This window comes from Monodon monoceros, unplaced genomic scaffold, assembly GCF_005190385.1.
Source record: "Monodon monoceros isolate NGI ecotype Baffin Bay Population unplaced genomic scaffold, NGI_Narwhal_1 Super_Scaffold_2, whole genome shotgun sequence".
Lineage (NCBI taxonomy): Eukaryota > Metazoa > Chordata > Mammalia > Artiodactyla > Monodontidae > Monodon > Monodon monoceros.
This window is the reverse complement of record NW_021703776.1, coordinates 11,316,855-11,339,048: the sequence shown is the minus strand read 5'-3', so window position 1 is coordinate 11,339,048 and position 22,194 is coordinate 11,316,855. Positions and strand designations below refer to the sequence as shown.

Genomic DNA, 22,194 nt, shown 5'->3' with positions numbered 1-22,194 from the left:
TTAGACAGGTCGAACACCATTGTAGTGCAAATAGTAAACGATTAAAAAAAAAACACAACATTTACAAAATATAGAAATGTTTGGATCCAACAGATGGACAAACATATTCCTTTCAAGTATCTCTCCTTGAAGAAAATAAAAATTAATCAGGTTACTTCCAATACAAAAAAGTCTCTCTTTTTTGTTCTCTCTCAGGTAAACAGTTTCAAACCTATTAGGTTGCATAGTTCTAAGATCATAAGCACCTTAACGAAATGTAACTTGGTATTCTTTTTTCCTTGATCTTTCATGCCTCCCATTCTTGTTCTCAATTTTTTTTTCATGTTGGTTTTTGTTTTGTTGTGGAAGTGGTGCAGAAAAAGGTGTGACCACCTGCACACTGGTGTTCTTTTACCAGAATGTGTGTGTGTGTGTGTGTGTGTGTGCGCGTGTGGTGTGGAAATGCCTCTGTGTGTGTGGTGTCTGTATGGTGTGTGTGTCTGTGTCCGTGTGTGTGTGCTGTGTCTGTGTGTTTGTCCGTGTGCGTGGTGGGCTGTGTGCGTTTGTGTGTGGTTGTGTCTTTGTGTGTGTGCATGGGCTGATATACACAGAGAGAGGGTCACACAGACATACCTTACGACCTGGGTTACTGGGTGGGAAAGTGCCTATAACTGGCCCTTTCAAACTCATGGCTTTCTAGATGCTACTTGGGTTATGTCAGCCCACATTACTGCAGACCGGACAAGTTGACTTCGAGGCTCATACCGAAAGGGAACCGAAAAGGAGAGGACAATATTCCCATTTGAGCAACTGCTGTCACCCCTTGAATGCTGGAGGGAGAAGTGAAGGGCACCCCATTTTCCCTCTCCCCCCAAATTCCCACCTCCTTCACTGTTTCATCTCTGAGCCCTGGCTAAGGAATTTCCCCACATCTTCCTTCATCTGCTTCAGGTTTTGTTTTTAGTTTATTTTTTTAAAAATTTCTATTCTTCTGGTTGTTTCAGTCGGAAACCTTAAACATGTCTTCATGTCACCACTGTCTTCTCTGGACCGTCTTGCTCCCATCCCCCCTGGGCTGAGTGCTCTATGAGCACCCACACTCCTCCACAATCATGTTCTGGATGTCCTTTTTGATGATGTTCTGCCCATCATCATAGTACAACATGGACATGGGTCTCAGCTTGGTGGGCACACAGCACGACTTGAGGTTGGCAAAGGGGCTGTGACCCCGCATGCGGTAGTGGTTGATGACCGTCGAGTGAAAGGACAGGGATGAGCCCGACGTTCCTGCTATGTGGCTGGGGCACTCACCCTCGCAGTAGTTGGCGTGATAGCCAGAGGGAGCGATGATCCAGTCATTCCAGCCAATGTCCTTGAAACTAACAAAGAACTGTTTCTTACAGCAGATGTTGACCTTGCCGTCACACTCCAAGCCCCGCCGCCGGCGCCGGTGAGGGTGGTCTTCAGACTGGCGGGCCTGCAGCATGAGGAAAGGTCTGTGCGACTGTTCCTTCTCCTCATCCCCTCCTGCCCCTCCTTCTCCGTCCCTTTTCTTCCCTTCCCCCTCCTCTTCTCTCTTCTTCTTCTTGCCCAGCAGCACCAGGCTGGCGCCGGTCTCGTGGCATTGATCACAGGCAATCCGAATGTCCAGGGAGCTCTTGCCCTGGTCCAGCAACCGCTGGATGCAGCTGGAGACGGGGAAGATGTGCCAGGTGCTCTTCCGAGCATCCACCACCTTCTCTGATATCAACACTTCATTCCTCTCCCCCATTAAGCCCACTTCCTCGGCCTCCTCCCCTGCGTCCCAGCCGCCCTGCGGGTGCTTCTGCTGCTGAAAAAGATGGATGGTGACTTTGGTCCGGGTCCTGTTGGCCTTGGGGACTTTCAGGAAGAGCCAGATTTCTGCACGCTCCACCACGGACAGGTCACTGCCTTCTTTGGAAATCTCAAAGTGCAGCGTCTTCCTGGCTGTGCCTGAGGACGAAACAGCCCAAGAGAGAGCAGGGATACTGTTAGTTCTGGGGTTCATGGCCACTCCCTAATTTCAGGCAAGCATGGGGGCCTCTGTTACAGACCCTCTCCAACCGGGCTCCTGAAATGAAGGCCCACAGATCTTAAGGACGGTTTTGACATTTTTAAATGGTTGAAGAAAACTAGGATGCTGTGACATGTGAAAATTATATGAAATTTAAATTTCAGTGCCCATAAAGTTTTACTGGCCCACAGCTAGGCTCATTTCTTTATAGGTTGTCTACAGCTGCTTTTGCACTAGAACTTGGATTTGAGGAGCCGTGACAGACAGCGCCCGTCTGGCCCACGAAGGTTAAGTGATTTACTCTCTGGCCCTTTCCAGAGAAAGTTTGTCAACTCTTGCTCTAGAAAGAAAAGAGTCTGGATCTGAGTGTGTCTGGGACACCGGGTCTGTTAACTAACTAACTTAACCTCAGTTTCATCTTTTATAAAATGGGAATGACATAGTGACATTTGACCCATTACCCCATAGGTTTGGAAGGACCCAATGGGATAACATAGATGAAGACACACTATAAACTCTAGCAAGATGTGGAAATACTATTTTCCCCAATGCAAATATGCACACACACCCCGCTGTGTAAGTCTGCATGGCGTGTACCCACAGAGCTAGCCTACTCTTCCTCCTTGGCCACAACCCAGCCTTTTCTTTTATGTGCAAGCAGCCAGGCCGGCATGGAGTCAGGGCCCCTCTCCCATCATTTCTCCATTAAGCAGGTAAAGGGATCTTTCCCACAGGCATATGTGTTTGCATCACTTGTTCCTTCCAATCCTTTACTGAGTTCTTTTTGCCCTCAGTATAAAACAGAAACTGCACAGAACTCTGGGCTCTGCCTGAGCTGCTCCCGCCTTCCAGTTCAGCTGTCTCCCACTGCCCCATCCTCATGGTACAGCCACGCAGCATGAGCATCTCATACAATCTCACACCTCCAGGCAGTGACACTTGCTGTTCTTTCTGCCGAGAAGACTCCTGCCCCCAAAACACCATCCTCAGTGGCTGCCCTTAATAAGGTTTCAGTTTTCAGACGGGACGACCCTCTTCCTAAGCCACCTCTGCCATCTCCACCCACACCCTCCTGCCAGTCTAGCTTAGGACGCCCCAGGTCTGAGGTCCTGTCTGTGTCATTCACTGTCATAGCCCAGAATTTAGCAGAAAGTAGGCAATTACTTGCTTCCTTATTAACACATGGAGGCGCCCTTAGCATTGAGTTAGATGAAGAGATCCATCTCCTACCCCCGACATCCCCCAGACCACTGCCGGCATGTACCTGCTTCCCACTCTCCCGAGTCCAAATCTGACAGCCATCTGAAAGTTCATCTTAGAACTCACAACTCCCTGGGGAGTGGGGGGGGGGTGGGGGGGTCTCCCCGCCTGGATGTCTATAGCTAACGGAAATCCAGCCATACTTATCACTTGCAGCCCTGAGATGTTTACGGTACTATAAATTTTAGGCCCGGTTTCAAGTTCTCTGCGGCAGAAAGCAGGCTCTTCTGTGCATGGCGAGCTGTAGATTCTGTTCTTAATTTAACACACCCTGCACAGTGTGACTGTGCTAGTGATAAATTCACGGAGGCCGGGGCCGAGAAGGTTTGCATAGGAGAGGTGCTCCTCCTGCATCTCTGTATAAACTTGGGAGGAACACTGGCCCTGATGGCGGTGGTGGTGAGGGGCAGACCTCGCATCTCTGGCGGGAGTTGAAATGAATCATGAAGTTACGTTTATGATTAGATCACCGGAGCGGGGAGCAGTCAGAGGAGGAAGCTGTCTTTTCTTAGGAAGCATGATGACTTTTTTTTTTTCCAAAATGGGAATCCAGTACTCCCCTTTGCTAAAAAAACGGCAGGGGGGGGGGGGGGTGGGGGGGGGGGGGGATGGTCGTTATTGTTTGTCTTCTAAGAGAGCAAAAGAGGAGAGTCCAGGAGACCGAGCTTCATCATTTCAATCTAAAAAGACGGTCGGCTGTAGACTTAACGTGGTAGGGTCCTGCCGAGACCGGAGGAAAAAGCTGCCGGAAGCTGCCCTAGGCTCTGCGAACCGGCCCGGAGGAGAGTGTGGTCCCCTCCAGCTCCTGCACATCCGCCCTGCTCCACGGAGGGTGTTAACAAGCTCCCCGCTGTTCTCCCTTCTGCTTCCGCCCCCGGCCGGCTTCTGAAACCCTAAACCGCACAGGGTGCCACTCTAAAGACAAAGAGGTAGTAGCTGCAAAATTAGAGAAGCCAGAGGCCACAAGGTTCTGTTTTGTTTTTCTAGGAAAGAGTGTGAAACGGGAGAGTCTGTCCGTCCCCAGGCTGGGAGAGCCCTCTGGGTTTGACGTAACTCATTCCCACAGGCTCTGCTCTGCTGTAACCCATGTTTGCCAGCGGGGCGCTGAGGGTGAAGGGAGATGGTCCCCGGGTAAAGAGAGGGTCCAGGCGGCAGGGTGGACCCACCCACACTGGACTTTCCTGGAATAAAATCCAGAGAAGTCTACACATGCTGGGAGGAGGTGGTGAGATGCTCAGTGGCCGACCTGTACAAGCGACAGCGCGTGCAAATTGCCTTTGGAGGGTCAGCGAGGGCGAGGCCCCTTGCTTCCAGGAACAGCCTACAGGGCGGCCCCTCATTTCACAAGAGCTGGTTTCTAATACAAGATATGCCTCCGCCCCTTCTTCGCAGGCAGCCTTACTTGGAAGCAAATGATTTAGTGTTCCTGAGAGAGGATTGTACAAAGAGAGTACTCATTAGAGGGGGCTCAATCTGTCAGGTGCTGTTATATTAGGATCAGAGAGTCATCATAAAATGACTTTCATCCTGGTCCTGGCTGGTAATTAACTGCATGGCATCGCCTGCGTACTGGGAAGAGGCACCGTGCTGAAATATGCATCGGTTTAATGATCTGAGCAGAGAGACTCGGTTCCCTGTATTTGCCTCCACTGCCTGCGTACGGATCTCTCCCCCATATTTCTGACATTTGGATTTTCCCCCTACTAATTGACATGCCTGTCGCCTCCTTCTCCTGGTGTCCATTTCTGGAACTGCTATTTGTATATTGCATGAGGTTTTATCAGGGAAAAAAATAAAACTGAGATCCAATTTCACGAAAATGCTGTTGCCATAATGCTCAGGAGAACGGGGGGAAGAGAGAGATTCAAGGCTTCCTAATGTCTACCTTACATGCAGGTACATTTTCAAAGTTCTATTGTATTCTGACTTATTAAGCAGTGCATATTTTTTTTCTTTTACATCTAGCTTTCATTGCAGAAGGGGGTTGGGAGAATGAGACAGCTAGACGCTGGATGGAATTCATATATACCAGGGCTGTAGGTCTCCGAAAGATATTACAACCCTCAAATTTCTTAGGCATGAAAAATATAAGTAGTCACTTGATTATATTTGCTTTATCTGTGTTTTACCTGAGACAGATGGCTATACTGCAGTGATGCTTTCAGGCGGCTCCAAGCCTCAAATCTCTACGCACAGCAACTCGAAAAATGGAAGGAGGTTGCCTAAGGCTGAGGTGTTTAGGATCAATTGCTAGTCAGTTTCAGGTTTGACTTAAATATCTCCTGCTATAAAATCTCAGAATGGAAGTCTTCCCATAGTGCTTTGTGGTACAGCATCAGTGTATACAGGTGTGCACTGGGTTCCTACACTGTTACCTACCTATCTAGATATCGCTGGAGGCTTTGCTAACCTTTCATTACCTACTCTCTGATAATATTCTTTTCATCCTCTGTGCTATTTTTTCTCTCCTGAGGCTTGTGAGCAAGGCTTGTATCACAGCCTGCTCCGCCTGAGTAATTCACTAAGAAAGTCCCACGCAAACGCATGTGGGTGATAATATTTCATCACTTAAACCTCTCTTGAGCTCGGTGGACACATACCCAAGGGAGAGAAAAAAAGGGCCTAAAAATGGGTAGGAGGGATGACTACTGCACCTCATAGGGAACACCTCAGAAATGTTGCCGGACGGGAGGAAAGACTTTGGAAGGCTGGAAGGGAGAACACCTGAAAGCACGTTTTCCTTTGCTTTTGTGCTTTCAGAATTTTTCAAGTGTTTTTAAGAACTCACTCAGTGAACCGGCATGCCAAGGGTTAAGCGGCCAAGCTCCTGGCTGTTCCCCTCCACCCACATCAGGATACAAAATGCTGCACATCCTTCCCACAGCCCCCTCCAGCATCTCAGGTTCACGGGCGCCTGAACAACTCCAGTGAAACAAGCAATAGTAATAAGCAGTGCTTCATTTTTGATATGGTTTTTTCCTCACCGGGGTCCTGCTCAAAGTATGCTGCCCTTCTCCATGTGGGTAATGATTAAATCCCTAATGTTAATGTAAAGAACCTTGTTGTTTATGGAGAAGTTAAAGTCACCATGGCGGGTGGAGGGAAGCCTCGGCGTAAAACGCGGCTATGACTTTAATTTTCCGTCCTTCACCAAGGTTTCCCTGTGCCTAGACGTGGTATAGTCATTGGTGGGAGAATACAGAGCTATCATGTGTGTTCCCTGAAGCACTAATTTTGCATTTGGACTGTTTCCAGGGGTTTCTGCAAAAAGCAGCCAGTGAGGCCTTAAAGGTTATGCCTCCTTTAACCTACAGGAGAGGGTCTTGCCTGTAGCAGAACTACACGTTTGGTTATAAATTAGCTTTTGATTTTTTTTAGCCTGACTATCTTTTCTTAGGATGTGCTATTGAATTGTAAATGTTCAGCCACTTTCCTGCATCTTTCATTTAAAGGGCGATGCAAAAGTTTAAATATTTAGAGAGAAAGGGATTTTAGTTTCCTAAAAGAAGTAGAGAAAATTCGGAAGGTTCAACCCACAGTCTTTCAGAGACTTCTTTCAAAGTTCCTGAGAACTCTTACACTATGGATTTTGGAGCTAGGAATCAGTTGGGTAGGAAGCATTCTGAACTACAGCTAAGGGATCGTGCTTGAGTATATTTTAGCAGAAGAGGGGGCAAGACGATTACGTGTTTTCAGGAAAAGTCCTGGGAAGGTACGATTCCTGGCTCACCAAATATGAAAACTGCATTTCTACCCTGACGCTCTACTCCAATGCACCTCCTCCACCGGCCCAAACCACTAACACATCTCTTTTCCCATCTTTTCCCAACCATTTCTCTCTAACACTCCCGGTTCGGAAACAAACACATACTCCAAAGCCATAAGCTCTGTTCCCACAAGGTGTTAAATAAATAGACTTTCTCCTCCCTGTTCGAAGTCACTTGTCATTTGTCGCTGTTGAAAGCCGTTGATAAGACAGGACAACTAGGCAACCACATCAGGGGAGATGGAAGAGGTTTTTTTGTAAAAGCCCAGGCGGCCGTATTAGGGAGAGATGTGTGAGCAAAGCAGTCTCGCTGATGATTCATGGTCACATTTCTCCCCGCTCTGCTTTGTTTGCTTCTGAAATTTATCATTCCTCTGTCTTCCATAGAGCTCCGGAATGTTCACTTGTATCACTAGAATTCCCATTTCCTTTCCTTCTGTCTCATTTAAAATGTTACAGGTAGTAGTCATGTCCCTCCCAACCCATAAAATCCTAACTTTTCCTGCAGAATGATAAGAAGGAGGGGGTAGCTGATAATCACCAAGATTAGGGCGATTCAGGCTAGGGCTTCCAGTAGGTGAAATTGTTTCCCTAAAAGATTAACTGGTTAAGGAGCAAAAGCCTTTGGAATGCGCCCTCTTGTGGCCGATCATTTCCCATTATTCCGCGAAGAAAGCGTGTAACCCCTAAAGACACCCTCCAGTGAGGGTGAACTCCCAGGCAAGTTCAGAAGACTGGCGTGGGGTGATGGGAGTCAACTCCACCTTGAGACGGCTTTCTTGGGGTGGAGGAAAATAGTCATCCCAGCAAGCTGCCTTCGACCCGTTTGGGAACATTTGTGTACATTTCTAACTCAAAGCTTCTGTACCTAGTATCTTCCAAGGGAGGAGCTTTATGTGTTGCTTTCAAACCCACATGGCTGGGCTATGTGAGCATTTTCTATTTCTTGGTGCTTGATCTGTCTTTCTTCGCCTATCCATTCTTCAACAAGTGCTATCAATTGCTAACTTCATTACCAGAATCAGAGTATAAATTTGGCCTCATAGGAGGACTCAAGGATACAAGGGTGGAGGGCTCAAGGGTGCTTTTGACCAGCTATTGTCACAAATGAAAAAAAAAAGAGAGAAATTAGGATAGAGCGGTCAAGAAGACCAGTGATTTTGACTTCAATGACAATTATGGTGAGAGTTGGCTTGGTCCTACCCATCTCTTCCTCCTTTCCTTTAAGGCGTTAAAGTAAACAACAGAGGATTATTCTGTTGCCAGCCTTGCAAAGAATACAGTCACCTCAGTGAGCAATCTGGGGTGACAGACTTGAAAATCATTTTTGTTTGTGGGAATACATGTCAGAGAGCCTGAGGGCAAGGCTTCGCTGCTTAGTCAATAACAACTCATATCAGCTTTACCAAGATGGGGTGCTTTCCACCTAAGCACAAGGGGACAGACTCAGTTCAACAAGTCCCTGGCCCTTGAGTTTTTGGAGTTCCTCAACTGCGGTGGCCATGTCTTGGCCTTATTCAACCATCCTGATGAGAAGAGGCCACAATTAAACAGGAATCCCCAAATGAGGAATCTTGAGGCTGAAGGATGCATCTAGGGGTGAACATCTGTGACATGCATGCAGGTGACAGATGACTTACTGACTGGATTCTATGCTGTACAGAACAGTTTCTAAAGGAAAGAAAAATGAACGCCCTTTGCTACCCCCCCCTCAGAACCTTGACGTTTGACGTCGTTTGAGCATTGCTAAGGTTGAATTGTTCCAAAAGTAACACGACATTTTCGTCTATTCACTACAATCAACCTGAAGATAAATCTCTTTCCTGGGTCAGCAAAAGAACAGCAAAATACTCACATGGTACTTACTCTATTTGGAGAGTAGATTGTCCACAGAGCAGTCGTTTTTGTGAAATCATACAAAATCGACTTAAAGTTGAGGCGTGAAACTTCTCAAACGAGAACAAGCAAGCGCGTCATAAACCTTTTCTAAGAATCCAGCGGCTCACCCAAAGTCAACTTGTAAACTCAACCAGGAGGACTTTTGCATTACAGACTTTAAACTTTAGTCAACATGTGAGTCAAATGGATCCACCTTTTCAAAAAGTAGCTCAATTTCTTTCAAACTAAACACCTACCGGAAAAGATCTTTTTAAAAATGACGAGATTTCATATAACTGAGAAAAAGATTGGCACTGAGACGAGGGCCATAAGTAAGAAAGAAGGTAAAGAGTCAAATTTTTTTACTGCAAAATCTCTCAATGCCAAGAGAGTGATTTGCTACACAAGTCAGAGAAGCCAGAAAGTGGGCATATTGCTAGCATCGGGCGTAGAGTTAAAAGTGGCCAAAGGCAGAGGTCTACCTAGTCATATGATGTGGGAAAAGCCAATTGAGGAAGAGCTGCAATTAAGGTCATTCTGTGTGGCAACTGGTATATAGAAACATATATAGGGTCCCTCTGTGGCAGAAGAAGCAGTCCCTAGACCACTGGAATCCCCATTCCCAGCTCAGGACCCCAGGAATGGTTGAGAAAAACTGGGTGGCAACTCAAAAACTCCAACCTGCCTTTTTTCACTCAATAAGCTTCACAAGATAAAGTCAAAAGTATCATGTCCTTTGCAGCTGCATCCAAAAAAAAAAGCTTTAAGCAAAGGAAGTCAGACGTTCTTGAAAAGAAAGAAAGAAGCTTCTGGTGAGACAGCTGAACTGCCCGCAGGACACCAGGGCTTTTCCTACGGGAAGCCAGCAAGCCTGCAAGCTATCTCCCCCAGAAGGATGCCCAGGTCTCTCATGGTTTTCTTGGAAATATAACATCTGAGTCAACAGGTTTTCAGGACTGGAAATTCTGAGTGTTGCCTTAATTGTTTATACTACTGCGGCAAACTTTTAAACAGCAATGCTGGGAGTCCCGGCACATACTTTACTGGCCATATGCTCCACCAAACAAAACAATGGCATTCCTTTCAAATGGATTTGGCAAGGGAGACAGTTCTTTAGCCTGGCATTACCATGAAAGTAACACGAAATTAACACATCTGTGTGCCTGGGCTGCATGCAGGGGCTTGTAGGCTGGCAAAAGGATCTGGGTCACCTAACTGTAAAAATAACCTGGCCCCCAGGGTCTCCAGCCCGCCCTTTTGACAGGTAATTTTTTTCTTCAGCAACAGGTTAGCTCGGTCCTGAGCCAACGTTGAGAATCTATTTATTAAAGTTCTTCCTCTTAAGGATTGAGGGAGCGCTCAGCGTAGTATCTGAGAGCACTTTGTCAAGGTTGCATTCCTTGGCCGAGAGCTCTTAGTAACTTTACAGAGAACAAAACTCTTTTTTTCTTTTTTCTTTTTTTTTTTGGTTCAGAGAGCAAAAGTCAGTGCTCCGAAAGGGACTGCTGGTTCAATGTCATCTGTTCCCTAACCCCCCAGCCCCCAAAGTTGCTTTTCGCTGCCTAGAATGTGATGCTGTGCTCTTACAGGCAGAATTTCTAAAGGTCAAAATGACTGTCACTAATATGCCCTGCTTCTCGGATGTGGCCCCTGATTGGATTTTTTTTAAAGAAAAGGGGTTGTTTTTGAGACAATGACTTCATCTGTGCCATGCCGCCCCGATCCCGCGCTCGCCGCCCCTCCCCTCCCCCCAGTAAAAACTTGGGATGGGGTCCGGAAGCCTCCAGGCTCCCCCGACACCCCCTCCCCCCGGCCAGCACCCGAAAATGCCCCGGCTTTCCTCCGGGCTGCTCTGATCTGGTTTCCCCGGCAGGCCGAGGGAGCCTCTCTCAGAGCGGCTTCCTGCTGCAGATCCGGCCGAGAGCTTCCTCCCGGGCGACGGGCTGAGATACGCAAGTGTGACCTAGCCACCTCCTGCCGGGGCTCAGCCCAGGAGCCCGGCTCTGTGCGGTCCTCTCCCCCTCCCATGCCGTCCGCTAATAACTCCTGACCTTGCCCGGCAGGGTACCCCTGGAGGGCAAGAAGTTCCTCCCAGGACTGTCAGAGCAACGTGACCCCCCCCCCCCCCTCCCCCCCGGGCCAGCACCCACCTGACTCCGCGAACGTGATGATCTCCGAGGTCTGCTCCATAAGTTCATTCATTTCTGCCCTTCTGCCGATGTCATCCTCTATCTCCACGTACCCGTTCTCCCCGACTTTGCCCACATGAAGCTTTCTGATCGCGTTCAGAAGCGCCGCCTTGGGTACCGGCTGGGTGACATCGGGTCTCTTCTTCAAGTGCAGCATGTTTAAAATGTGCTTCTTGACGGCCTCCACCATCTCCGGCTGAGAGTTGGGTACGTCCTTTGGGAGGGTGGCCAGCGCACAGGACGGGCAGTCGGGGGTTGCACTGTGCCCCTCGGATCCCGGGGTGGGGGAACTCCTCACTATAATCCAGCAACTCGCCAACAAAAATCCTCGTAGCCAAAGCAAGGGCATCCTGGCAGCAAAAGTTGTTGTGATTGCCCTTTTTAAAGGCTCTGCTTTTCCTCCCCCCCACTCACGCACAGGTTTTTTTGTTTTTTTTTTTCCTTTTTGGGTTTTTTTTTTTTCTTTCTCCTCTTCAGTCAATTCTCTGGAACAAGAACAAAAAGTTTTCTGTGAAGTTTTGTTTGCAGGTTCCCTCTCTGAATGCAGTCAGTGCTGTAGGTTTGTAGCTGTCAGGGAGGAGAGTTCTGACTGTCTCCCAGTAAAAGAGAAGGAGGGAGGGAGGGAGGGAGGGATGGAGGGAGGGAGGGAGAGACAGGGTGGGGGGGGGGAGACAGACAGAGACAGAGAATGGATGGGAGGGAAAGAGAGACTGGGAAAGAGGAGAGAGGGGGAGAGAAGAGAGAGGGAGAGAAGGGGGAGAGGGAGAGGGAGAGAGGGAGGGAGGGAGGGAGGGAAGGAGGGAAAGAGAGAGAGAGAGGGAGAGAGAGAGAGGGAGAGGGAGAGAGAGGGAGTGATTGGCCCTAAGTGAGTGAGTGAATGAGAGAGGGAGGGAGTTTGTCTGTGAGTAAAGGCTGTGCTTAGGAAGGGGAGGGACAGCCCTTTCTGACAGGCTGCCTGCCTTCTACTCACTGCTCCCTCACACACACCTCTCTTCAAATATCACCGATCTCCTCTGGAGTTCTACTTTCCCTTCTGCAAGAAATTCTCCTGATTTGCTGCTCTTGCTGTTGCTTCTTTCCCCTTTCTTTCTCTGTCCAGAGTCCCCTGGCTTCACCTTCTTCCTCTTTTGCAGGGGAAAGCAAAGCCCCAATCAATGGCCTGTCTCCATTGACAGGGAGGACCACACGGAAACAGCCTGCCCCCAGCACCCCTCCATCCTGCCCAGCCACAGCCTGGAAGGTGGGGCTCGGAAGGAGGGGTCACTGGGGGCAGCCTGATCGTGCTGGCCAGAGGGAATCCCTGCAGACCCTCCTTTTCCCCCATTCATTCATATTTCAATGTTCAGGGCCATCAACACTGGCAGGCTATCAGAGGGGAGCGCAATAGAACTTTTGTTTGGGGTCATGTAATACACTCTACTTTTCCCAACTGCAAAATGCAGCCGGGCATTGAAAGATCCACAGGCAGGCAGGCAGCATGGTACACGCTCTTGTCATGTGAAGCTCTGTCCCCTCTCTTTAGCCGCCGCCCCTCCTGCCCGGCACACACACTCCCGGATGACAGCTCACCACTGCTGGCCCTGACTTCACAGACAAAATGCAAAATTCCGTTGGCCTTTCCCACATTATTTTATACAAATAGTGCACTCCTGTGACTTGACTAACTGGTCCTAGGGGGAAAGAATCTCTAAAATATATTGGCAAATTATTTTCTCTGTCATGTGGTAGTTTGTTCAGCCTGCCCCCTACCCCGATCCCGGACCAGTCTGTTCACGGACTGGCCTCTTGATGGCTTCTTTTTCTCTCAAAGGAACAGCACAGATGAAATCATCATGGATTTCAGTGTTCACGGAAAAAGAAAAATGTGAATTTTTAAACAATGCCTCTCTGAGTTTTTTAAATTCTCTTCCCCCCTGCCCCCCCTTTTTTTTCATTTTCTGTCTTATTGCTTTTATCTTGCAGAAGTATCTTTAAGAGGTCCATCTGTTAAAGCTTCCCTTCCCTCTCGGGTTTTTTTTTTTTTTTTCCCCACACATAAGCCCTCTCAGTTTCTGTAGATACAGTCAGCTTATATCTGACACCTAGTGTGTTCACAGCATTAGAGTCAGGCAATGCACTTTGGGTGGGAAAAGTTAATAAACAGCATTACTTGCAAGCATAAGAGCTGAAGACAAGGGGAGGAGGGTGAGGCCAGTGTGATACTAAGTTACAATTACAGTTTGCACAGGTAACAATGCTTTTCTGAACTGGATACCCTGCCCACCTTTGCTGAAGCATCTGCCTTCGAGACTTTCTCTGTTACCATCAATTACACTCTGCTATTATTGTTAAGATTTTGTTGAACTTCCCTAAAGAGTCTAATTTTTTTTTTTAATTGGGGGATGGTGAAAGAGAATGGGGAAGGAGGGGGAGCATTTGTGTTAATCGTCGCTTAATAAAATACCCTGGAAATAGAAGACTTATAATCTACCTATTTGGCGTCACATATGCAATACCCAAAGCATTTTGTAGCCCAATTAAGTTTTACAAGAGAGGCTGAACTAGAACTCAAAGTTTCACGACTACAAACAACTTGAGAGTCCCAATAGCTGCATTTAGATAAGAGCAACTCATCGTTTGAACTCTCTCTGTATGTGAGTTTGTGTGTGTTCCCTGAATTTGTGAATGTAACTTAAAAATCAGCTTTCTCTTTGGCACAGGTCCTTGTAGAGAGGTGCTGAACTGGGTTGTAGAAACGCATAATCTATTTGCATGCTCTACTATTAAAAGCTCTAGTAACTTGCTTGAATACGTAAAAAGGTACAGATCACAATCTGCATGGAAGTGCCAGTAAGTTGTAAATTCCTGCTCGCCATTCTGACTATGAACGTGGAAAGAGCTCAGAAGTAAGAGTGAAAAAGCATTACCTTTCCGGTCCTCTCACCAGCAGACTCTTGTCTCATGTGGTAAGAGCTGTCCAAGTTCCTCTTCATGCTATTGGCACTGAGCAGTTTTATACTGTACTACTTACTTGTACAGTCACACACGGGTACCAGTCAACCAGAAGAGGGCTGGGGCTTTGTTTGGGATTGGTTAGGAGCAACATGACATCAGCAGATGACTGGTTTTTCCAGTGTGAGACATATTTCATAACTCATTATCTAATGGAAAGCCTTTCTTGGCTGCTGTGACACTACTGGGTGATCACTGAGGCAGTGAAAAACCTCTGACTGACTGGACTCCCTTTTAGAAAAATCCCGGAATCCAACAGCTCTTGCTCACTGAGTTTCCAACTTTCAACTTTTCTTTGACCAAACATGCACACACTTCTCATTATATTCAGGCTTGGTTTTATATCTTCACATAAAACATCTGTTACTTCATGAAGTTGCCTCTATTTACAAAGTATTTTATTGTTCCTAACAGGGAAGAAAAATTCACAGTGATTTTCAGAGAGATTCTGAGTTTACTTTTTAAAATAAGATAGTTCAGGAAGGGGGGAAAAATAGGAAAATATGTATACCTCAATGGGATGATCTCCCCTCCCCTGACTTACACTATTATTTTCCATCTTGAATAACTTAATTTTAAAAAATAAGATATTGTATTGAGAAAAAGAAAAGGAAAATATGTATACTTACAGGCTGATAATCTCCCCTCTGCTGACTTACACTATTATTTTCCATCTTGAAGTTGAATGCCTGCTTTATAAATCATTTATCACCAAGAACTTTGGAAATAGTCATTCTCTGCTAGCGAACTTTATGTGTATCCTTCCCAGTCTTTAGAATCCCAGTCTAACTAGCAAAAAAAAAAAAAAAAAAACTACATCATTCTTCTTTACCAGAACGTCAAGTCCTATGATTTCTAAATTGTTACAAATATAACATGAGATTAATGAAAAGAAGTGAACGTTTCTTGAAACGGGAGTTAAGTTGGTCAGGGTGTTTAGGGGGAGGGAGAAGGCAGTGTTAGCAAGCCAGGGAAATAACACAGGAGAAAGGACTCCTCAGACAAGAATGCTGGGGAAGGGTTGTTTGAAGGAGTATAGCTGAAGCCTAAGCTGGGCACTCATGACAAGTTGAATAAAATGTGCAAAATTGGGAGCTAATGAAAGCCATATGACCAGATATGCTGTTTTGTATGCAGGATTTAACATGCATAAAATAAACTTTTCACTGTGCCCACAAGCAAAATATAGAGGCTCTGGCCTCCTGATGTGTAGTTCAAGCAGGTTCCTTTAGGACACCAGAAGTCTGTCTCAGGGGGTCTGTCCTGGCTAAACACAGAGAAAGTGTGGGTGCTGAGCTGTGTATTGGGGTGGGGGGGAGTGTTCTGAGAATTGCATATGCAGAAATGAACTAGGAAATAAAATCTTTAGGTTTTACAGGAACAGAGGGAATCTGAGAAGGAAAGATAGAAACTGGATCAGTGTTGGTTAACTCCAAAGCTGCCCATCAGTTTCAAACTGGACGGAGCCAGCCCCTCTCTAAGAAAGGAACTTCCCCAGCCTTTTCGCATGAGCAGTCCAGGACAGCAGTGTCTGGCCGGGTATCTAAACGCACCCCTCCCCCCAACATGAACGTTGGTGTCCTGGAAATACCACCATGTTTATGAGTTTGGGGGCACAAACCAACCCGGATGAGACCCTGATTCCACTGCTTACTAACCAGATAACATCGGGCCTCAGTGTCTTCATCTATAAAGTGGGATCCACAATACTCCACTGCAGGGTCAAGCACGGTGCTCAGCAAATACTAGGTGATACGATTTCGGAGATGCCCCGGTGCCTCTCTCTGAACATCTGTGTCACAGGAATCTGCGGCACCCCGACCAGAGGAGACACCCTCTCTCGGGTGACTCGCATCGCGTTGGCCACGGATGCCACCGAAGGGCCCACCTGCCTAGGTCAGCCCACCAGCTGTGATGTCATTCTCCACCTGAATCCCCAGCCTCAGAGCTGAGCCACGCTGGAAATGCCTCCTCACTCAGTGGAAATGAGGTGGGAGTGGGAGGGGAAGTTGGCAGGTTAAAATAACTTCTGTCGACTATTCTGGATGGCGGAATGATCTTTTCCGTCCCGGACTCCAGGGCCCAGGGGCGGGGAGCTGTTTCGCCCAGCTCCTGATACGCATCTCCCGTTCCTTCCTCGGCTTGGTTTCTCTTTCACTTCCTGCCCCCCTCCCCCCGCGGCTCCCCGACCCCGGCCCTGCGGTCCCGCTGCTCGGCCTGCTACTGTACCTTGAGCAACACCTGCTGGCAGCTCCCGGGGATCACGCCGGATCGCGGCCGCTGCTCGGGCCCGGCTCGCGGGGCCGGAGTCCGGGCCAAGCAGTGCGCAAGCGGCCGCCTCTATTTTTACCCCGAGCACCAGCAAGGGCAACTTCTTTTAAGAGCAGCTCTTGATTTTTTCCCCCCTTTTGGCAGCTAGAGAATTCAGAGAGGGAGGGGGGAAAAAATCACTGATCAGTGAGGGCGGCTGGGAATCTCTGAACCCAGCCATCAGGGCTCAGGGTTGAAAGCACGGCCAATGTCAGGGACCGGGACCAGGACCTGCGGGCTGGCTCCGGGGCGGACAGACGCGCGCGGGGAGCGCTCCTGCCCCGCCAGCTCTGTCCCCTTTCCGATCGCGGAGCCGGGTCCTCCCAGCCAGTGCGCGAGCGCGGTGGCCCGCTGCCACCGCGCTTTTCACCTAGTGCAGGCGGCCTGATTTACTGGCGACTTCACAAAGCTCCCCGACTCCTCGCTGGAGCCTTTTGCAGGGCTCTGTTCTCGCCTGGAGGAGCGGCCCCTGGAGAACCCGGTGGAGCAGCTTGCTTCGAGGAGCCGGGAGGGAAACTGTGGTACCTTATTTTACTGTAATTGCAAAAGGCGCGATGTGCCAGAGATGTATATTTAGAAGTTGTATGTTTCTACTTTTATGTAAATGGAGCAATTAGGGCCTGTCTTGCTGCTGCGAAACTCCAGGGCTTGTGCCTTGCTGGGAAAGCTGGTGTTTTCAATCACAATTAGTGAGCTGGTCAAAAACCAAAGTTCCTTTAAGGATAAGGGCTCAGTGGCGTAAGCAGGGGAGAGACCAGCGTCCCGGTGCCACCCTGGGGCCCGCGGTGACACACACGTTGGGGCACGGCTAACCTATAGTGGCGTTTACCCGTGGCAACAGCTGTCCCCGTACAAAGTTGGCATAGATCAAGGAGCGAGAATGTTCATTTTTTCTTCTCAAGCAAACCGTCTGTCCTTCGGCTTCCATCCATGCTATTAATTGGTCTCTTTACTCACTACTCCTGGAACAAGGAGACAGGCCTAGAAAAGGGGCCCGTTTTTCACGGCTCTGTGGTTTTAGCTTTGCTGTTATTCTGTTTCAAAAAAAAAAAAAAATAAAACACCAGGAGGCGTGAACGCCCCAAGCAGGTGACTGGGAAGTTGTCATCTGATTCAATTGAAATGGCACGAGGCTGCGGGGTTCAGAGCACTGACTAGGCTGCTGACGACTCAGGGTGTTTTAGTTCCTTCCTGTGAAAAATCTGTTCCCCCAAAAGCAGGATTTCTGGTTCATCCCGTCTGGGAAACGGAACATAAAACGTGACTAGAGGGAGAAATCAAAAGGACTCGAGGTGCTCTCAACAGCTGACGTGTTATTCTGGGCTCAAGGCAGGAAAACCTTGCCCCAGTGGGGAGTGGACTCCCTCGAGAGGCAGCTCGGGATCCAGAGAACGTGGGCGGGATCCAGAGTGATATTTGCCGCAGCGAGATTTCTGGAGTCTCATCAAATGGTTTGGGTTGAATGCAAGATTGGCAACCCCTGCCTGTTTCCTGGACAGCTGGAGTCTGCCCATTGCCTGGGATCTAGGTTAGGTAGAGAGATTTGGGACAATGAAGGATGAGCATTTCACATGCCAAACTGAGTTAGGAAGCTGTTTGCTTTTATGTCAACTCAATGAATGAATACAGCTAAACAGAGAGAGAGAGGGAAACATTAAAATTCCTCCAAGGGATGGACTGAGAGATTGAGATGAGCAGATGCAGACTATTATATATAGGATGGATAAACAACAAGGTCCTACTGTATAGCACAGGGAACCATATACTTCAATATCCTGTGATAAACTATAATGGAAAGAATACGAAAAAAGAACGTATATATACGTGTAACTGGATCACTGTGCTGTACGGCAGAAACTGTCAATCAACTATACCTCAGCAAAATAAAATTTTAAAAAATCCTCCAAAATTCATTAGGAGACAACAGGGTCAGAAATAGTTAATCCAAAACTCTTATTCCTAAGCCTCCCACTTCTCTGAGAACCACCAGAATATCCCACAAGGCTTTGTGCTATGCGCAACTGCTCTGTTTTAAGTGTATTTGGAAGTGCCTTATCTGAACCAAGGGAACCCAGATGCTAGAACTAAAATGACTAAGGAAAGAAAAGCAAAAGCAAAAGCAAAAGCAAAACCAAAACCAGGGCTTCCTTGGTGGCGCAGTGGTTGAGAGTCCGCCTGCCGATGCAGGGGACACGGGTTCGTGCCCCAGTCCGGGAAGATCCCACATGCCGCGGAGCGGCTGGGCCCGTGAGCCATGGCCGCTGAGCCTGCGCGTGCGGAGCCTGTGCTCCGCAACGGGAGAGGCCGCAACAGTGAGAGGCCCGCGTACCGCAAAAAAAACAAAACAAAACCAAAAAACCCCAGTAAACAAACTGCTATCTCTCCATCTACAGCAGTGGTTCTCAACTGGAATGATTTTACTCCCTAGGAGACATCTGGCCATGTCTGAAGACATTTTTGCTTGGCCTAACTGGGAAGGGAGGTGCTACTGGCCTCTACTGGGTAGGAGTCAGGGATGCTGCTAAACATCCTAACAATGCACAAGACAGCCCTCACAAGAGAGAAATTACCGGCCCCAAATGTTAATTGCTTTTGCAGTTGAGACACCCTTGTTTAGAGTTATCATTTAAAAGTTTCACCTACTTTCCTTCCCATCCATGACCCAAGGGGCCTTAGCAACCAGGCAAGAGACTAATAATTCAAGGGATTCTGCTTCCTCATGTGTCTGGTGCTTCCTGATTAACGGAGGCCCACACCACACAGCAGATACTGACACAGTGACGGTACCTCTCAGGCGTCCTCACCAACTTTCCAGTGTGGCCTCCATGTATTCCCTGGTGGCTTTGTGTTCTAGTCAGAAGCAGAATCTTGGTGACCAGCAACAAAATGAGACGAGCTGGCCCCCACCCAAGTCGTTAGGAGGCAACAGATCATGGAAAACAAAAAGTGAATGAGGAATGAGTTATTCATTTGAGCAATTCAGTATCAGAGAAATCCGCGCACTAGTGAATTCCCTGAAGTTAAATTCACAAAAGCGAGATTACCATGCCTTGCCCCCAGAGCAAACAAATATGATGTGGCTGATTTTATTTGTTTAATACCTCAGGGGAATGACACACAATCAGTATCCACAGAGAGAAAACAGAATGCTTTGCTAGATCCTAATGCATGTCCCAAGCAAGAACATGACTTCTCCAGACTTCCTTAGGAAGGCCACAGGCCTTCAGGTGTTACTCTCTTGTGAGAGTTGGGGGAAGTGTTGTGAAGGATCCACATCAAGGAAAATCATTATCATCATCAACAAATGTTGGTGAAACCCACAAAAGGGAATTTGCCTGGATCTAACTAGCTTAGATGTGAAATGCTGTTGTCCGTACGATGAGGCCAACTTCCCAGGCTTATCGTTTAGTCCCTGAGTGACCTGGATCATCTGAGAGGAGAGGGTCCGTCAGAGACTGGGCTGAGATGAACAAAGCACGAGGGGAATGTCTTAGACACTCGGAAGCCATCTCATCAACTCCAACACCTGAATCACTGTCTCCTCAGGTAAATGGTTATTTTAGAACCAAAGACCAAATGATTCAGAAAAGCCCGCATTTCTTCCCAAGAAGTAACCATTTAGTACTTGTGAAGAACTCAATCTAGAGAGAGAAATACGCATTTTTAACCTCTAGAGAAAAATAGATATTGAAAAAGAGGAGAAAAAAAACAAAACCCAACACTAATGCAGATGGAATAAACATGCCCTCAAAGGCCTTCCTGACCAACATATATTTCCAAATTGTTTATCAAAACTCAGTTCTAATCCAATCAGGAAACATCTGATTGATCTTCCTATTGCCCCAGAAGACTACGAAAAGTACTTACAAGAGAACGGATAACAGATTGTCCTAATCGTGTTTCTCACCTTGATGCCCTTGGGTTAAAAGTTCCATGTTGCTGACTTGAGGACATATAGGCTTAGCCTATAGATGCCATCGGACGGTTGAAAGCAGAAATCTTGATCCTAATCCAGTGTTGTCTCTCCACAAAGATGCCCCACAACTTGCTCCCAAGTTGTAGCTTTGGAGGGAAGACACAGAAAAGGCTGGGGACAGTCCTGTGTGTATTTCTTTTTATCAGTGAGTTGCTGCCTCCCTCGTGTGCTAATAGAAAGAGTCCAAAGGTTCTGCCCCTCTATCAGAGCACCTCCAAGGCCCATCCAGGCCTGCAGGATGGGAGTGCCCTTGTTCTGGGCACCGTGTTCTTTCATAGACACTGGCAGTGTGCTCTGGCAGTGCCTTGGCTTGGTTAGTAAATATTTACAGGTGCCCCACTCTAATTTTAGGAAGGTCAAGTTTGCAAAGGTGTCTTGGCAGGCAGGACTTCTGTTAGTCTTTATCAGCTTGGAAAAGCAAACTATAATTAAGCACAGTGTTTGGAGAGTTTCACTGAAATCTCTGGAGTCTACAACTAGCCTTAAACTTTCAAAAATTAACTTACGGCCACTGTCCCTTTTTTTTTTTTTTGATATTCATCGAGTTCCTCTTTAAAGGCGATATGGAATGATAGAGGAAGGAAGAGCCATTGTATGTGAAGGAAAAAGGCTTCAGAGCACCTCTCTCCCAACAGGCCAGGGGTGATTTTGTGATCACTTAATGAATGGGAATTCATTAAAAGTACAATCCTGTACTTTTGCATCATTTGAGTATGAAATGAGGATAAATAAAATGGTGCTCCCTGTAGAAAAGAGTTCACCCAGTAAGTTCCCCAAATTTCAAGGAGCTTTTGTTTTATTAGATGCTGTTAGTTTCATGTTAGTCACAGGGAAAAAAAATGCCCACATGCACACGCACGACTAAATGTAGTCAGTTTGCTCAGCTGGTGCTGAAGTCACTACTGCCCACTAGGAGTGAGTTACTGTAATAATCCCCCTTTTATTAATCATAGGCTGGAGGAAGCAGAAAGTGGGTGACATCATTAGGCAAAGGGCCGGCTAACTCATGTTCCAATTTACTCAGCTTTATTATAACATCTCTCAAGTGTCATATGAAAGCGATTAGCATTTCACACTTTCCTCCTCTGAGCCGTCATCCCTAACCTTCAAATCCAAACTCCCATAGAAAAGCTAAGCTCTCAGATGGAGGCACATAGAGGCCTCACCAAGGGTCCTTGTCCCAGGGAGGAAGGTTCTGCTCTGAACACCTCTTCCTGGTCTTAAGATGCAGATGAAGGTGGTCCCTAGAACCACAGCATCCCAATAACTCTTGGCTTACTCCAGCCTCTGACGGCAGAGGACATTTCATCCTGAAGAGGACCAGAGGACCTGGGTGGATGCAGCTCCCCATGGCCTCATGGTAACCAAGGGCGTAGGCTCTGCGCCCCAAGGATCTGAAACGTGAAAAGCACCATTGGAAGCCGTGCTCAAAGGTGGTGGTCAAGTGTGTGGGCCCCGCAGCTAGACAGACTGGGTTCAAATTCAGCGTTCGACACTTTTGAGCCGCGGGATGCTAGACAAGTTACCTATCGCTAGCTCAGTTCCCAATGAATGCTAATACCAGTATCTCCTTCATAGGATTCTTGTGAGGGATCAATGAGTTAATGCCTGCAAGGCATGGAGAATGTGCCTGGTAGAGAGTAAGTGCTACTTGGTAGTATTACTTCTCCTTTCTCTAAAAGGCTTTGCTGACTGAACTGACCTTTCTGGATCCTGCCGTGTAGACCACTGGAAAGATGGGCAGATGTGCTATGAGAAGGCATTGGGCAGACTGGTCCTGGTGAGCCCCGACTGCACGTTTGGGCCATAT

General features: G+C 47.6%; 1 protein-coding gene across 5 annotated transcripts; it reads right to left on the bottom strand.

Moving 5' to 3' along the window:
- Positions 1-128: 128 nt before the first annotated feature.
- Positions 129-20,464, bottom strand: INHBA (inhibin subunit beta A). 5 transcript variants are annotated; one of them, XM_029234441.1, is made up of 3 exons: positions 20,316-20,464; positions 11,069-11,592; positions 129-1,953 (listed from the first exon to the last, which is right to left on the bottom strand). In XM_029234441.1, exons 1-3 carry the CDS (start codon positions 20,360-20,362, stop codon positions 1,064-1,066), a joined length of 1,461 nt encoding a protein of 486 aa, XP_029090274.1. In that variant the 5' UTR covers positions 20,363-20,464; the 3' UTR covers positions 129-1,063. The 5 variants fall into 5 exon arrangements, with proteins under 5 accessions (XP_029090274.1, XP_029090278.1, XP_029090275.1 ...); XM_029234445.1 differs by lacking the exon at positions 20,316-20,464 and adding an exon at positions 19,196-19,295; XM_029234442.1 differs by lacking the exon at positions 20,316-20,464 and adding an exon at positions 16,328-16,643.
- Between the last annotated feature and the right edge of the window lie 1,730 nt (positions 20,465-22,194).

Excerpts from the sequence above, each read along its gene's own strand:
- INHBA (XM_029234441.1), bottom strand. The coding sequence starts at position 20,362 with ATGTCCTCAAGTCAGCAACATGGAACTTTTAACCCAAGGGCATCAAG. Across the intron at positions 11,593-20,315 it reads TTTAACCCAAGGGCATCAAG|AGAATTGACTGAAGAGGAGA; the intron begins GTGAGAAACACG and ends TTCTTGTTCCAG. Across the intron at positions 1,954-11,068 it reads CATCACGTTCGCGGAGTCAG|GCACAGCCAGGAAGACGCTG; the intron begins GTGGGTGCTGGC and ends TTTCGTCCTCAG.